General features: G+C 50.5%; 1 protein-coding gene across 2 annotated transcripts in view; it reads right to left on the bottom strand.

Annotated features, from left to right (window-relative positions):
- The window catches only part of LOC117889456 (carboxyl-terminal PDZ ligand of neuronal nitric oxide synthase protein-like), a 61,328-nt gene that overhangs the window by 21,356 nt on the left and 22,209 nt on the right, over positions 1-17,763 (bottom strand). Inside the window, exon 1 of one of the 2 annotated variants that reach the window (XM_034793674.1) lies at positions 5,660-5,849. The exons of the other annotated variant lie outside the window; for it this stretch is intronic. Coding sequence (XP_034649565.1) covers positions 5,660-5,821 — 162 coding nt within the window. The 5' untranslated portion in view covers positions 5,822-5,849. Of the gene's footprint in view, positions 1-5,659; positions 5,850-17,763 lie in introns of those variants that run through there. 2 annotated transcript variants of the gene reach the window in all.

Raw genomic sequence — 17,763 nt, 5'->3', positions numbered from 1 at the left:
AGGCTTCTGCTGCTGCTCATAAAACTCCAGCACTTCACACTGTTTATGGCAGGCAAACCCCGGATAAGCTGTACCCTTTTGATCTCTCCATGCATTATTACTCTGAGACAAGCTGTTTAAAAATTGAGCTGTCGCGCCATAGCGTGCAAAGCAGGAGCTAACCGTACAAGAGAGGCGTTTGTGTTTAAATGGAGGAGTGAACGTTAATGGTCGCAGAGATGAGGGACGAAAGCCCTGGCGTGAGTTGTAATTTGGGCAGCAAAGTCCTGTTCGGGCTTCACTCACTGGACCCAGATTGGGCTCTCTGGCTGTGGATCTACCATGTGTTGGCATGTGTGTTAGCTAGTACCAGTTTCCTCACACTGGCTTTGGCCATTCCTGTTCCCACCTGGCTACAGCCTTCCTGCTGGATCACCTCTAACGGGCTAGTGCACAATGTACCTCTCTCACAGGGGAGGCAATAGGTCTCCAGCGACAGGCATTAGCCTGGCTTCAAAGTCATTAAAACTCATGGGGCCTTGAAGTGCATCTCCAAGAAATGAAATCCTTCAAAGCCCAGAAGGCAGTAGGATGGCTCTGCCATTTTGGGCCACTTCACATTTGGAGTAGCTACACCAGCTGGGTAAGAGAGATCATCACTGCAAAGGGCACGCCTAGGAGAGGTCATTACTATCCCCTTAAAAAGCCACGCACCAGCTCTTGTCAATACTTCTCTTTCAATCTCTGAGCACAAGTGGCAGATGGGATCCAATTGCAGTCATGTAATCACTTCCTTTCCAGTGAGAATCAATGGGGTTATATTTTAAATAACCATTTATATTTTTTGGAGGAAAAAGCAAATGCAGAAAAATCCCCAAGCTGGACTCAAACGAGTACATTTTATAAGCTAGCAAAGACGAAATGCTCAGTGTGTAAACTAACTGAGAAGAACGCAGATGGTTCACTGGTTATCCTTACATTGGCTGCTAAGAAAGGGGTCCATGTTCCTTGCATTTTTTTATTTTATTTATTTATTTTGTTTCCTCCCCTACCCCCCAAATTTGCCAGTGGTACTGAGGATCAAATTCTATTCAGCAACATGGTGTTTTTTTGGCCGACTTCCAGGTTTCAATAGTTAGTCTTTTGATAATCATGCAGGATGGGGTAGAAATACTTTTGGATATTAATGATTCTGAAGATACCCCTAGGTTTGGAAGATTCAAGGGGGAGACTGCACAGACAAAGGTCTGTCTGATCTAAAGAACCTATATACGATGCTGCAAAGAAGAGGCAATGCCTCTTTCCGGCCTGCTTTCTTGTAATTTAGCAGCTAAATTTTATTCTATTTAGAGACAGTCAAACCTGCCTGATCTGGAATACACTCTGTAACTGCTTTAAATCCCTGTGTGCAACTCCTTGCTTTGCATAAGGGCCTGCACACTCTTGGTGTGTAATATTAACTTACCAAGAGCTAAAAGCTGTATGAGCAAAAAATGTTAATGGAGCCGTGTAATGCATATTTCATCTGCTAATTCCACTCAAGTAGATATAAATTACATATGCAGATCCTGGCTTCCATCTGCTGATGAAAGAGACTGGTTAATGCACATTTGAAATCACTTGCAGTATCCAGAGCTAGGAACAACTTGCACATATGGAGCATTATTCAAGAAAGCAATTCTTAACGTGCCTTAATTACTCCAGGTATTGGGGCCTTTATTATGTAAATGAAAAAACATGGTAAAATGGAAAGGTTTGTGGGGCTTTGAAATTGACTTGGTCTCCGCGAGATGCAGCCTCTCCATTAGTAAAGAGCAGGCAGAAGAGAACCCCCAGAGCCAGGAATGGCCGGGATCACTGACATAACACCTGAGGGTTTGTCATCCTGTCACATCAAGAGAAAAATGTTTCTGAAGCAGAGATGCTTGGGCTCTTTGGAGCAGGAATACACGAGAGCCTGAAAATGCCTCTCCACAGAGACCAGATCATAGCACTTGTTCTGAGCCAGAAACCTCAGCATGTTCTGAATGATCGGTCCAAGGTACTGCAGCCGTGAATGTCTCTCTCATTCACTGTCCGTTACAAGGACTGCAGCGGTTGTGCCTCTGCACCTCAATTTGAGAGAATTGTCCCTGTCTGACCAATTTCAGAGCCAAAAATCCAAACGTTGGACAAACTCCGTATTATCATTGACAGGGTGGTAACCCCAAAAGGCCCAATCAGGAATGCTGGGCTGGGCCCTGCACCAAAGGTCAGGCAAGGGCCTTTCCCCAAAGAGTTTACAATCTAATCTCATACAATCACTACCACTGTGTTGTAGCATCCTTTGAAAAGAGCACAGAATAGTTCAGGAAAGAAGTCTAGAAGAACCCTCCGTCCAGATAACACTGCAGAGGAGTCTACGGAGGCAGGCTGTAATTACCCAAATGGGAATTCAGCCCGGACAGTGACTGGGGGGGGGGAAAATGCCACAGGATTTTTAATATGACCAGGACCTCCATTTTAGATGTCAGGTGAAAGACAGTATTTCCAGCTGCAGTGTCCCACTGACACTGAAGAGGGAAATGGTTTGGATATAGGATTACGGCTGAGCACAGTCCCCTCCCCCCACCCCGTTGAATAACCAGGATTTTCCTGTGGGATTTCCTATCCAAACAGTAGCAGGACTGATCTTATCTAGCTCCTAGAGATCAAGATCCCAACTGAGGCCAGTCTAGCTGCAGATTTAGCTTTCAAAGAACCGGGGTGCAGGGAGCTAGAATGTAAATATAAAGTTAATACCGTGGCGTGTGTCCACTACTTCCCAACCGTCAATGTGCTGTTTCTGGACCCTTATGTTCTAGAAAAATAAATAGCTCCACCTCCTTCCTCAAAACACACCTTACTCGAGATTGCAGGGGAAGTAACAGACTCAGGAAGTAGATGGAACTCTGACCAATTCTGCTCCCCTGACAGAACGGGTAGTCACAGTCTCCCACTTGCATGGCTTGCGGGACAGCCCCTGCTCCTAAACTGGCTACAGCAAGTAGCTGATCTAAGCAACCTAATGAGGTACCTTTCCCCCCCACCGCAATTGCAGGCTGGAGCTTCTGAAGCCGGGAGAGTGGCTCTGTAAGCAGTAATAATGCAGGGAGAGTGAATATTTTAAATGTACGGAACATTACTTGTTTCAAACCAAATTTGCCTCCCTCACCCATGGAGGCCACGTTCGCGCTCTCTTTATTCATCTCAGTATTGCTATTAGAAGCGCCGACCTTTGAAACTGATGGGATTAGAAAATTAAACTCTACTTTTTTATTTTTAAATATCCCATGAGTTTCCCTCTCAGCATCTTAGCTAGCACCGACTTAGAGCGTTACCAGTGCACCAGACCTGCAAAGGGGTGGGTGGGTGCGGAGGGGGAAGGAAGGGCTTTGGTTCTTCCCTTTTCACAGCATACGACTGTCCCAGCCCCGGGTACTGCGAGCAGCCGCCAGAGGGGTCAAACATTCGCAGGAAGTCGGCATGTTCGAATGTAGCTGAGCACAGCTGGGCCTGTGCTCCCGGTAACGGGGCAACATGTAAACAATACTACACAGATCGCTGTTGATTAGACTGTCGGACCTCCCGTCCAGTGGAAAAATGAGGATTTATGATCCTTAGAAACATAAAAGTGGCCACTGGAAAGCAGAAAACGAGCAGGAAATACACTGGACGAGGTTGGCAAAATATCCTGAATACGCTTTTTTTCTAATTTAAGTTAGCTTATTCCACCATCTGACTTATCACATTCCCCACACAAAGCTCTCTGGCAGACCTACCCCTGCTCTGCCTGGATAGCTGCCCCCTGGGGCGTATGTCACAGTGCAGGGCTAGCTGCCCTCTCAGAAGGCACCAGCCGGGTGTCAGACCTTGTGCCTTTACCGCTCCTGGGGCGGAATTTCGCAATCCTCCCGTTCTCACACCGGGCCCCAGGTATCCACTGTGCTTACCCTGCAGGGCTGACCTGGGGTTCTTTGCGTCAGCCATCTACGACTAATGACAAATACCGTGCTCAGACAGCCGTCTCAAACCAAAGGGTCCAACAGTCTACATGCACGTCTGTCGTCCCTGAAGGCCTACCATCCTGTGATGGCGATCTTCTCCAGAGCACCCCAATGGGGCGCTGGATCTCAGCCTCATTTCCCATGAGTACTCAACCTCTCTTCAGAGGGACCCTATAAATCCTGCCACAGTTCCTTTGTTCTTCTACGTTCCAGGCCTTTTCCTGTCCTGGCCAGAACTAGTTCTGTAGGCTGGCTGGAGAGGAGGTAAAACCATCAAAGCTGCTAGTTCTGGCATTGTCCCTTAACGACTCCTCAGTGTTTGCTGAGAGGTGACTATCCTGAGCCATTCTTTTCCTTCCGGCCTGTTTTCCCAGCCAGCCCTCTGTTGAGTTAACCCCATCTACCATAAACATCCCAATAAACAGACAACATACAGTATTAACAAATGATGACAGAGCACCTCCAAATCCATATGCCCCATACGGGGAGAACAAACAGGAGCCTCTTGCCCCCCTTAAGGAAGGTCTGTAATTCCTCTGCACTTCTTGCTAGTTCAATGGAAGCAGCCGGTCCTACAACCAGCCTTTTGCTCTGTGCAGTCAGCTCGTGGAAATACGTTGTGTGGGCAGACGAGCAGCAGGCGGGTGGTTTTCTGGGTCAGGCGTGGGATCCCCACGTGCCGTAACTCCGTCCCCTTTACCGGGGATTCCACTTCCAACCAAAATTCACAGCTAGGCTTGGACCCACTAAACAGCCTCATGTTTATGCCCAGATCAAGCCCAGCATGGGCGGAAGCATCACCCGCCACAGCCCTGGTCTGTCGGGACTCGCTCTGGGGCCTTGGCGTCTCCAGCTTTCCCACTGCTGCTAGTATCAGGAGCAGGGCCGGTGGAAGGATGTTTCGCGCCCTAGGCAAAACTTCCACCTTGCGCCCCCCTCCCGTCCCCCCGCCCTGAGGCGCCCCCCCCACCCCAGCTCCCCCCTCCCCCCACCTCCTCCCCGAGCCGCTGTGGCTACTTCACTTCTCCCGCCTCCCAGGCTTGCGGCACCGATCAGCTTAGGCCAATCAGCTTAGGCACCGCAAGCCTGGGAGGCGGGAGAAGTGAAGCAGCGACGGCTTGCTCGGGGAGGAGGCGGGGCAGGGGGGAGCTGGGGCGGGGAGTTCCCCTGCGTGCTGCCCCCTTGCTGCAGGCGGCCCTCCCCGCGCTCCACTGCCCCAGCTCCCTCCGCCTAAATGCCGGCGGCGACCGGGGCGGCCGAAGATCCGGCCGCCGCGGTCACTGCTGAAGAAAATGGCGCCCCCCAAATCCTAGTGCCCTAGGCGACTGCCTAAGTCACCTCAATGGTTGCACCGGCCCTGATCAGGAGGAGCATTTTGACCTGTGTCACCTAGAGCTGCCCAGAGCCAGAACCCTGCCGATGCTAACACTAGGGGAGCAGCGGTAGTGTTAGAGCAATGGTGTGGGAGCCTGAGTGCAGACACAGCCTCAGGAGTGAGAGGGAATCTGGACTCGGAGCCCAGAAATTCTCTGGCCCATGTCACCTACGGGTCTCAGAGCTCTTTAAATAGGCGGCTTCACCATGCTTCTGTGAGGTAGGCAGCGGTTACCCCCTTTGAGAGATGCGGAAATAGAAGTGTAGATACTTCCACTTACCAGCTCTGGATCTAACAGCAAGACAGTCAAACAGCTGGGAAGGGAACCCAGGAAACCTGAGTTCCAGTCCCTTGCTCGAGCCAGCAGCCAGCCCTCCACCCTTAGCCTCACTGCCAAGCCTGTCACCAAGGCGCTGAGCAGAGTCTCTCTGCAGATGTCCATCCACGAGGAACTGGGCTGCGAGCACCAGCTCTTTTCACATGGGCTATGTGATACGCACGGGTATCTGAGCAGGTGAGAGAGAGCCTTAGCAGCCCATTACTCACTCACAAGCCATCCAATCCTGCACAGCTTGTGTATATTATGACCAAAGGGACATCCTATTGCATGGAAACATATGTGAGGAGGAGACTGGCTTGCAGCACGTACAATCAATCACCTTGGAGCATTGGAGAGTTAAATTAATGATTACTGGGCTGGAGTGTTTTGGTTCAAGCCAATACCCGCTGAACCCAAAGCTGCAAGCGACATTGCAGAGTGGGCTTGCCTGATTCACTCTGAGGGGCCCAGTGTTGCAAAATCCGGGGATTAAGCCGGTAGAACCTTTTGCCTTTCCTAAAGCCTCCAGCTTGGCGTTCCCAGCAACATTTTGTTTCTAATTGCTCTGACCCTCAGGTTTTCTTGGCCCTGAGCCCAGTGACCCTTAAATGAGCAGGTCATGTTGGCCAGGCGTAGGCGGTTCATGTGCTCAGCTTGTGAATGCAGCTCTGAGACCAGCTTCTTGAAAGTTGCCTGTAAAAGGAAGCAACAGCTCAGTACAGCTCCTCTTAATTCAGCCTTTTGCCATACGTCAGGTCCTCGCAGAGTCACAGGGATTTTCTGTCTCCCTTAGGGGCATTCTGCAGGGGACAGAAAAGCTTCTGCCAGCAGCTATAGTCGGTACATTGGGCACATTCGGGGTGAAATCCACCCCGGCCGCTTCCTGTTAATTCATATTTTGGCCTCAGAGACAAACCAGCCTCCTGATGGGGTGCACACGTGCAGGTGTGTGAAGCCAGAATACAGCTCCCAGAGTTTTGCAAAATTCTCCTGCACCGCAGTATAGACCGACCCCCTCCCTCGCTGTACAATTCTGGAAGCCACAACCAAGCACAGTTCGTGGACAGCAGGAGGCCAAGTTGTGGACCAGGGCTTTCCAGAATACACGCCCTCCGTTCACCCGCTTTGCTGCTGAAACTGCACTGCCAGCTGGTTTCAGCCCAAATAGCTAAAGGAACCTCCAAAATCCATTCCAGAAAACGTCGTCCCGTGTTACTGCCAAAGCCTTCCCATTGGCTAGTGCCTAAGTGAGGCTTTAGGTCTGAAAACAGATCCTGCAGGAACACTGCTCTGCACAGCTCAGCAGAATCCCTCCAAGATCCTGAGCATCTCCTGCTGTCACACACACACCACCTCAGAATCCAAAAGCAACCGGAAAGTGACTGAGCCAAATACTTCCTGCTGAAACAGAGGTTTTCTGTCATTTGCAAACACAGATCCTCGCAGCACCTCTCCGAGACAGGGAAACGTTGCCCCATTTCACGGTTTTGGAAACCACAACACAGTGGCTTGCCAAAGGCCCGCTTAGCAAGTCATGCCAGAGCTGGGACTAGGAGTTGGGAGTTCCTGGCTCCTGCTCATGTGGTTAGGATCACACTGGTCTCTTGTATAGTGTGTGCAAACTTGCTATTCCCCAGAAGAATCCCATCCTCCAATGTCTGTCATTTAACTACATTAACGATTCCCTGTGATGTCCAATGCCCAGCACCCTGGGGTAATCAGGGCTGCATGGCATCTCAATTGATGTGTGCCCTGCCTAAGAGCCCATGCAAAGCCTCAGACCGACCTGGAGAGAGACTCAGCTGCTCCTTACAGGGAGGAAGGAAAAGCCAGTGGGTCAGATATTTGAGATTAAATTAAAAGCAGGAGACATGTAAGTGAGCCTCCCACTAGGTCCGCTCCCCTGGGTGGAGTTCAGGCTGATGCTCCTGGGAGAGGGGGGTTGTCAATCATTTACATTTCATGGTAAGAGAAAACTGATAGATGGTTTTTAAAAAGGGGGCTGAAGAAACTGGAGATAGCCAGACCAGATGAACTGCGACAGCCTGTCCTTGAGTTCAGTCTTTAAGCATCTGAAAGGCAATAATTATTTCTCCTTTAAAGAACTTCCTTCCCCTCCCTCGACAGTCTCCTGGAAAAGGCAAACACTGTAGGCAAACAGTTTGGGAAAACAGGAGGAGATCCTGCCCTGGACTGAGGGGGTTAATAGCGAGGCGCACCATGATGAGCTCTCTGGTTAGGGGAGGGGGGAGGGGGGGGTGTCAGTCTGACCTGGGGGGAGTGGGGGTCAGAGAAGAGAACTATTTCCAGGCACACCAGACCTTCCTTTCTTCTCTGTACCGAGGCTCAGGGGAGCCTGCCTGTCTGGGCTCTGACGAGCATTCGGATGGGCACGCACTGCAAGCCCTTTCTTTTGATCTGGTGTTAAGAAAACTCCTGCCCTCTGGGCGTTTCATGCAGATGGCCCCCACTGCCACCAACCCCGTCCACCTGGAAGGGGGGTTAGCGAAGGCAAAAGATGTGTCTGGAGCCCAAACCCTTGCTTCGTGGCGGTCCAAAGGACGTGGGCAGTGGGTGCTCCCAGTGCAGGGAGCTGCCAAGGGCACAGAAGGGGGCGGGGGCGACAGCTCCGATTGGAGGTTTCCGTTCCTAATGACGTGTGCTGTTCGGGAACAAAACCCCGTCACCCACTTTAGAAAGGGACGGGAGAAAAGCAGCCTTTTCCTGGCTGCCTCGTTGCCAAAGAGATTCAGCAGCTCTCCCCCAGCGACCCGAGCAGCCGCACAGCCCAGTGCAAGGTGACATCATCTGCCCTTTGGGGCCTCTCCAACAAAGGCACCATTATGTACTGTCATCTCCAGGAACCCCCCGGCATGCCCAGGTTAAACAGAGAACTTTCCCACACCCAGCTGCTCTGTTGCTGGGGTGGACCAGGCCCAATTCACCAGGGCAGCCCAGCGCCATTCACTCACTGAAAGGGAACAAGGGCACCTTTCCTGGGTGCCGTGCTATCCCGGCCCTGCCTTTCCTTTCGCTGTGGACAGCTGGGCTGAAGGCAGAGGGTGAAAGCCAATGAGCCCGTCACCTCTAGAGCCCCAGTTCAATCCAGCCCAGGCCCCAAAAGTTACCCGCCAGTGGCCGGTGAATGAATCTGACCTATGTCTAGTTCCCAGTGGACACGTGCTTATCCCAGACCCACCCCTTTCCTGGCTTCCCAGCTGAGATGGCCACGGTGTGACGGGCCCATGAAGACTCAACTACCCTCTGCCCACAAAAGAGCATTCTGACCCAGTCCGGAGGGAGGCCCGTGGCGGGGAAGCTGCCCTCCTGCTCCCAGCGCTGTGCCTGCTCAGGGGATGAAGAGAGGCCTTTGTGCTCCAGGGCCGTCCTCATGGGACCTTTCACCAGGGCAGGGCTGGCGACGAGAGACGAGTACTGGGGGAAGTGCAGGGAGCTCAGCGAGGCTGCTACAACGTCGATACTCACCCTACCTGGTGCATGCACGTCGGGTGGGCTGGAGAGCAGGACTGCAAAGGCGGCGTTAGATTGTCCTGCGGTGCTTGAGCAGCTTGTGGATCGCTTGGCATCTTTGGCATCAAAGCAAAACAGGCTAGTTCTCGGCCAAACGTGAACTCAGCAGCTTCTCCTGTGGGTAGAGAATCCACGCCGGGCCCGTACATGTGCAGCAATCGCTACGTTCCAGACAGGTGGCGAGCGCTGAAGGACCGGAGTTTGGAAACACCACTTTGCTCTCTCTGTACTGGAATTAGACTTTCAATCTCTTGCACTGTGCCCCATCGGTCAAACACTAGACCTGGCTAGCTGTCATTGCAGTCTGAGTACCAAGCTGTTCCGGATTTATATACTGCATCCGCTTCCGCGGATTCACAATGCCTGCTGGTTTCAGCGAGTGGAGACCCAGGCGGTTTGTGTGGACTCATGCCCCCAGGAGAGCTGTTCAGAGGCTGCACGGTGGACGGGGACAGCCAGGAGCATTCATTAGTACTTGTACTGAGGTTGTGGCTCGAGGCCCCAGTCAGGGATCCGGGCCCCACTGTAGTGCACACACATAAATGGAGACCGTCCCTGTCTCAAAGAGCTGATACACGCTAAAGACATGGCAAGAGATGCTAATCTGAGGAGAAGCAGATCAGGTTCACCTGACCCAGCCCCTTGAACGGATGCTGCCGTTTGTAGGCTGGGATGCCAGCCCGTCTCGGCGTTTCTCTGTGAACAGGGATCCAGCGGCGCCCAGGCAGGGAGCACAGCTCATCCCTGTGCCACTTTCTGGACACGGGGCACTTCACGCTCTCGCTCCCCTTTCGGCCTGCGGTGTCTCCTTTGGCACCGCGCGTTGCACAAATGGTGAGACATCGGGTTTGATGCTCTTGCAACTTTAACCCTAAATGTTCGAACAACAAAAGCCTAAAGGATAAGAATATGCCCGACTCGCCGCCACAGGATGGGACAGATCCATGGCAAAGCTCAGGCAAGAGGGCCACGCTCCGCACTGGCACACGTGGGAGGAGGATGGGCTTGTGGTTAGGGCATTGTGTTAGCACTCGGGGGCTCTAGCCTCCCTGGGTGTCCTTGGGCAAGTCCCCTGATCTCTCTGGGGCTCAGTTCCCCATCTGAAGAGTGAGGATAACTCTCGGTCTTGTCTGTTTATTGTGTTAGAGCCCAGACCGTCCCGCGCTGTGTGTTTGTACAGTGCCGCTGGCCCTGGGTTCCTGTTACTCCTTCCAAAGCTCTCTGTCCAGTCAGTTCCTCTGCCCTCTCACGTTGTGCCCTACAAGCCTAGTCACAGGGCGACACACTAAGCAAGATGTGGGAGCCTCTGGGAGGCTCCTGGCTGAATTCCTCACTGGCCAGTACAATGGCTATGCTTGGCAGCTACTCCCTCTGGCAGCAGAGAGGAGCTGTGGCTTGCACAGGGGAAAGGGAGGTGGGAGGTAAGGACACAGCGGTGATTAATGGGACTGTGTCATCCCTATCCCTGAGGGAGACAAGAGTTTATTGCTTGTACATGGTAGGACTTGTTTGGAAAGACAGAATATAAATTAAGAGACGTTTTTAATTCTTCTCTGGCTCTTCACGGGAATGTTCATGTCACTGATCCTGCAGAGAGGTGTGTCATTATTTAGACTTTAAGTAGTCGGTATTAATGTGGGAGTGGGTAGGGCCCTGCCATGTCTGCTCCTATCTGGATGCTTTCAGGGATGGCGAGAGCCGCAGCGTACGAGTGGAGGGTGGCTGAGGCCGAGCTCATTACGCTCGGGGGTATTTCATGAGCATGCTGACACAGATACAGTGAGAATTCCTGATGCGATGGTTCTGAGGGAGGGCGGGCGTGGGATTTCAGAACACTAAATAATGCAGCACTTCCCTGTACATTTATGTAATGGTGCTATTTTAGGCCATATATTCAAAATGAGAACTCACAACTTTTATTCCTCTGGCAAACCAGAGCAGCCAGAGAGAAAGCTGTGACCTCGTGCTCTCCAGGCAGGACTGAGTGTGACACGTAGGAGGTACGCAGAGTCACCGGGCTACACGGCAGACTCCATCCAACCCAGGTGCCAGGAGGCCAATGTGTCTGTTGCTGCAAACGGCGCGAGATGGAGAGTGACACTAAAGAATATGCAAGCCAGAGGGGCCGTGGCCTTTCTGATCAGATCAGGAGTTTAGCTGCCCTGGAACTACACCCTGCTTTCACAGGGGGACACATTGCATCATCTAAGAGTTCTTTTCCAGATCTAACTTGTAGGATGCTAGGAGGTCCCTATGTAACCGGGCGGTCAGGGGACCTGGGGCCAGCCAGCCCTGTGGTTATGCAGAGTCCCTTTCAGAGGTTAGAGGTGCTCCTCAGATCCAGCTGGGAAGGGTTCAGGGGATTGCCTAATGAGCCCTGATTCCTATTCAAGGCTGAAAGAGCTCAGCTGATGTGGAGAGAGAGAGGGAACAGGTGGCATCTCTCAGACAAGTGGCTGGTACAGCAGGAAATGAAGACCCTGGGCAGGGGGAATGACTGGGCTTGTGTGTGGAATGGCTTTAGGGTGAAGAAATAAAGCTGAAGCCCTAAGGTAAAAGGGCCCTTCACGGGCAGAGGGCCCAGGCTGCCAGCACCCCCTCCACACCGCTGCAACCTCCTTCTTGCAGCATGTGAATTTGATGTGTTGGAGAAGGTCCAATCCCAGATCCACTAGGAGCAAAGCTATTTACCCAAAGGAAAAGCAGAGCCTGGCTTGTTTGCAAGGCTCATCTCATGCTGGTGATGCTCCTACCACCCTAAGAACAAACCCACTTATTTTTTAATCTCTTCAGGGCAAGGACATGGCATGGCTTTTTATTTGCTCTGAAGTGCCTTGTGCGGGTTGGGTGCTAGATGAAGTAGTGCAGGCATGGACATCTCACGGTTTTCATCTGTAGTCGGGGTGAATTTCTGCATTAGCAGTCGGCAGGTCTGTGGCATCTCTCTGCTTTGCTATGCTTGTGGGAAGAGAATCCTGTCTCTGAAGATGATGTGACCCTTGATGCTTTCACCAGAAAGCGGAGAACGAAAGAAGTTTTGGGGCAATACCACATAAGGAGCTTTCACGGGTGCCTGTTCCTGAGCTGTAAGTTCTACTATGATCTCATCCTAGGACAAGTTTATCTCAGACATCACCCTCCCCAACCACCCCCACCAGAATTCCCATTGCAATGACAGTAGAGCGCAGAGGAGGCAAGATGTGAAATATGACGGCATGGAGCTTGCCAGGTTTTAGGCCTGGTGGGGCCGTGTTCCCATGTGGATTCAGGAACCCTGAGAGCGGACGATAGAACAATTTCTAGAAACAAATGCTATCGGCCCAGGGACTCCGGCAGCATGTCTCTCACTGCTCTGCCAGCACGCTGTGCGTAGGGAACAAGAACCCCTAGCCAGCAGCACACAGACAGGAGAGACCCTCTGCAAGAGAGAGAAGCACCTCTTTCTCGGCATCCAGGATACACTGCCAAAGGGCTGGAAGGGCAAAACCTATTCCAATAGAAACACTCGCCCATCCTAACAGAGGGCAATGCCACACGGCCTTGATTCGGGTCTCATGCTGGTGTAAGCAAAATCCGATTCAGGGCCGTGTTTACAAACTGCTAAAGCCTGCAGGTCTGCACTCCTGACTCCCCCATCTCCATGTTGCAGACTTCAGACGTTCTGAGAAGTATCTTCACTCTGAGATAAGCTCATCCCATGTTTTCTAGGCTTTTGTTCAGCCCCTTCTACCTCCCATATTAAGTTCCATTCAGCTACCGCCTCCCCACGTCCCTTTCCCTCCGAGCAGTATTTGTTACCTGCACCTACAAGTGGGGAGAAGTGCTCTGTGCCTTCTCCTCACCCTCAGTGGACTGTCCCCTCTGACGTTACAGCAGAGTGTCTGTGCTGCTAGCCACAGAAGTGGAGGAGCAAAGTACCGCAGCCATCTGAAGTGCTGGTTGGGCGGGACGGATAATCAGCCTGCGTTACATTCTGGAAAGAGCTGTGTTTGGCTAGAGTGGTTTAACACAATTAATCTGACATTAATTAGTTCCCGGGAGAAGATATAAGCCCCAGGGGGCTTCCCACTCCCAGCACAGCGGAAGTCGCACATATCTTCCTTGTATGGAAGGGGAGGTGGCGAGGCAAGGAAGTCGGCACAAGGGAGTGAGATACGACATGGCCCAGCTAACTCGAGGAGTTTCCCTCTACAGGCCAGTCTGGGCTCAGTCTCCGTGGGGGGTGATGTGGCAAGAAGGTCAGTGCCCTCCTCTCCCACTCTCAAGCTCTTTTCTCTAAGGAAACGGTTGATTTCAATCAATGCAATCTGAAGGCAGGAGCCCTAGAGGACGGAGGAGCCAGGGGAACCAGTGGCCTGGCTAGCTGCCAGACGCATCGAGCTGAGCTCCCAGGAGCTGAGCAGTGTAGCGACGTTTAGGCACGAAAATAGTTAGACAGAAAAAGCAATGGTCAGAAACAAGAAAACAAGGTCGATCAAGTTCCCCAAGCGACAGAGCTTCAGCCTGCAAACTGCCAAGCGTCCACACCCAGCGCTCCAACTGCGAGCAAAACACATTACTCAACCTGCGATGCAGAATGCAATGAAGACTAACTAGGCCACCGGGGGAGGTCTGAAGCCAGGCGAAGGCATCTGTCTCTCTGCCTCCAAGCAGAGGGTTGGTGGAGATAACTCAGAGGAGAGCAGATTAGCACTGAAGAGTCTGACTCCATCTCCAGTCATAACCCAGCATTCAACTGACAGATACAATCCGCAAGAGCCACCAGAGGTGCTGAGGCACTCGACACAGGACAATGTTCACACTGCGTTTCATGCTCCGTTGGCTCTGTGCTATTAGGCTTTATTCTCTGATTTCATGGCAGAATGCCCTTTGCTAACTCCAACCCTGGGTACAGCTGAACCGTTCAATTCCTAAGCCAGCAGCCTTCGCAAACAAACCCAACACCTACCTGGTCTCAGTCAGATCAGGGCTGGTGCACCTTGACACAGAACCATTTCATTTATTCCCAGGCAAGAGAACCATCTTCAGCTGCTTTTAACACTGTCAATCTGTATCCGTTACATAAGAGTATTTCCACTGGAGAGAACATTTACCACAACCTTAGAAGGCCTGGAAAGTCAAATTTAGCTGTGGCCCCAAGCATTGCAAAGGATGGAAATGCCTATGGATGTGCACATCTTTCGATATTGATGGTGCAACAGATCGGATCAAGCCACTGGTTCCCAGCACTCCCAGATGGAGTTCGGCAGCTTTACCAGAGTCCCTGGAATGCCCGCATTACAATGCCCTTCCTTTAGCAAACAGTTGGCTCCCTTTGCCCCGGACTGCTGCTAGGTGCCACCTCCTCAGCACAATAAGCACAGAGGACCGGACTGGTAAAATCACCAAGCAACTCCCATTGACATTAGTGGGAGGTAAGCTCCTAGTTGGATTTTCAAAACTGCCTGTCTGAATCTTCAGGCACCTAAATACCTTGAAAAAACTGGCCCAGAGTTCCTATTATCATTTCTTACAGGGAGACAAAGCTGAAGATGCTAATGGCCTGTGTTGGCAGCACGTCCAGTTACCCACAAATACTTAACTTTACACGGTGCTTCCCTGCCACAAGACTGTGGCGCCTCACAACCTGGGCTGCAGGGACTAGCCCGAGACTGGTGCTGCCCGGCAGAGGCAGCAACATGAAGTGAAGGGCATGCCCAGTGCCCCTTAGCTGTGGTGAGGTTCCCAACCTCAGAGCCGAAGTCCCCAGCTACCCAACACCCCCTCCTCCACTACAGAGCTTCTTCCAGCGAGCACACAGAGTACAATTTAGCCCTACAAATCTCACCGCTCTCTCACCCCATGACAAAAAAGAAAGACACATTTATTTTTAGAAGGCTTCTCCTGAAGCCAAGAGCTACAATACAACAAAGCCAGAAGCCCAGCGACAGAGTTCAGCTTGGTCCCCTGGATGCATTTTCTACCCAGCCCTGCAGACTGGGCAACGATACAGAGATCCCCTAGGATTATGGCACAGTTTGCAATGTGGGTCAGTCCACATTCTCTACGACTCCCACAGCGCGGCTGGTAATTAGTCACCAACGGTGATGGAATGAGAAAAGGGGGGAGGGGAAGTGACTCAGGTGTTCTGAAAACAGCCAAGCAGTTGCCAATTAGTCCAAAGAGCCCATCTGGCCTAAGGAAAGGCTATTTAGAGTGTCTAATAATCATAGCAGAAGAGGAAGAAAACTAATTTAAAGCCTTTTAAGACTCGCTGCTCCCCTGCCAAAGCATTCCCTTCCTCCAGGGATCCATTAGGAATTTTTATTGTGTAGATTTATCACAGAGTTATTTGGTCAAAACATGAAGTAGCTTGTCCAATGATTATGTTAATCATAATCATCTGGTTAAAACCAGCATGAATTCCATTTGCCTTCAGGCCTCATTTAGGACCGACCAAACGCCAAGTGAAGAATGTAAGTGTGGAACAAAGCCTTGGTTGGCGAGTCACATATTTGGTTAACCACCAGACGGCTTTGTGGCCCCAGAGAACCCCCCAGAACTAACAGGGCCCTGTAGAGTATAAGGGACTCAGGTGCCATGGTGCCAGGTGAGATATAGGAGCCTAAACAGAAACCAGCACAACCTCTGGGACAGGGACTGGCTTTGCACAGCACCTAGCACAGCGGGGTTGTGGGCCACAACTGGGGCTCGAAGGTACCACGGACATACAGATAACAACAGTAACTAATCTATAAAGGTCCCCATCCCCACAGCATCAGGACTAGCACTTCCCGTGTGTAGGGAGAAGAGCCAATGTGACTTTAACAGACAGCAAGGGAGGGGGTGTCTAGGCAGTAGTTTGCACTAAGACTAGTAGCTGGCTTAGAGAAGCAAGAATTTCATGTTGAGTGCAGAAAAAAAAAAAAAACCCAATGAAAAAAATTCCCCCTTCATTTCTATAAGCCTCACCAAAGAGGCAGGTTTATGTTTGCATGTTTTCATGGACCATTCTATTTTGTTCCCATCTCTGGATCGTGTCAAGTTGCTGTGGTGGTTAACATGCCTTTGGCAATAATTCTTACAGAAGAAACCAGCTAGTAAGCTCAGATCTGGTCTACAAGCAAGGGCCACACCGCTTTACAGAAATACAGCTGAGGCATTCGCTAAACAACCAGTCAGACCTGGTTAACCTGGACAGTCTCCCAGTACAATTGTCACTTGGATTAAGGTACCTTCTCATTAATGAGTTAATCGAATGTGCTTGCTCCCTCTCTGGTTGCCATCTCAATTACACTTTTTCAGACACCCAGATAGAAAAAGATCTAAGGCAGGGCTGATAGTTCTACACAGCAATGTAATTTGAAGGCCATTATATTTCATCTCTACACGTCTCTTCTACCCAGTAATATAATTTGTTGAAAAAGCCACTTTATTTCAAACCAGCTAAAAGTCCTTGTAGAGATCTTATCCAGCAATATTTTACTGAATGAATCCAAGTGCTAGTACATGGTGTAATAAAATGATTGTACTGTTAAAACCACTTTGCTTTAGAATAAAAAGGCACCTGCCTTGTAGCACTGCCAGTTAAAGAGCTCTCTCTTACTCAGTTTGGTATTAACAGTTCAATTTAACTTTTATCTGTTTAACTGCTCCTTTTATTAGCCTCTAAACCAGTGGTTCTTAACCTTTACTGCAGTCTGCACCCCTTTGGTTCTCAAAATATGTTCTCGCACCCCTTACCAAAATCAAAATATGTTCTTGCACCCCTTAAACCTAGATATAGTTTGTTTGTATATTACAGTAATCGATAAAAATGTATAATGTTAATAAATACATAGGTTTGATGAAACAAAGTAGTTGTATTTACGTGCCTGTGCTTAATTTGTGTTTTCGATGATTTACCTTCTAAAAAAATCTGGCATGTCTCACAGCCCCAGAAAGGGCATCTCGTATCCCCAGGGGGTGCAAGCACCCCAGATTAAGAACCACTGCTCTAAACTAATCCCAGTCTAGCATGACTCCCATGCAAAACTATGTTAACATGTCTATTTCCATCCCCCACATTTGAGAAGCCAACCAGTTTTTGGCAATCCAAGGAAGGCATTAAAAGGTCACTTGTTTAGAGATTACACATTTCATTTACTGATGCCTCCATCCATCTGTTATCAGTCATACTTAGCATCCTCTTTGAACATGATCTAAAAATTAAGGCATCCAAAAATCACTAGTCACTTTTGAAAATTTAGGCCACAGAATGGGGCTACAGCAAAGGGTCCAAGTTCTTTTCTGTTACAGCGGCAAAAGATCAGAAGTAAAGCGGTGTATCTAAGAGCAGAATTAGGTTCAATGATTTCAAAATTACAAGCCTAAGTGTTTAAAAAGAATGTCAGTTACTATTCTCCACCAAAAGGTTGTAGGGTTTTTGTTGGTTTTTTTTAGGATAGAAATGTGTAAGTGCTCCTAAGGGACAAAGGAAAACAGTCAGTGAGGTGACCAGTGGACGTGAAAACTCCAGGGGCAACTTTTCACTTGTACCTCAGTGTCATACCATA

Source organism: Trachemys scripta, chromosome 17 (genome assembly GCF_013100865.1).
Source record: "Trachemys scripta elegans isolate TJP31775 chromosome 17, CAS_Tse_1.0, whole genome shotgun sequence".
In the NCBI taxonomy this organism is placed as follows: Eukaryota; Metazoa; Chordata; order Testudines; family Emydidae; genus Trachemys; species Trachemys scripta.
The sequence above is the reverse complement of the archived record's forward strand: the minus strand, read 5'-3'. Positions and strand labels throughout refer to the sequence as shown.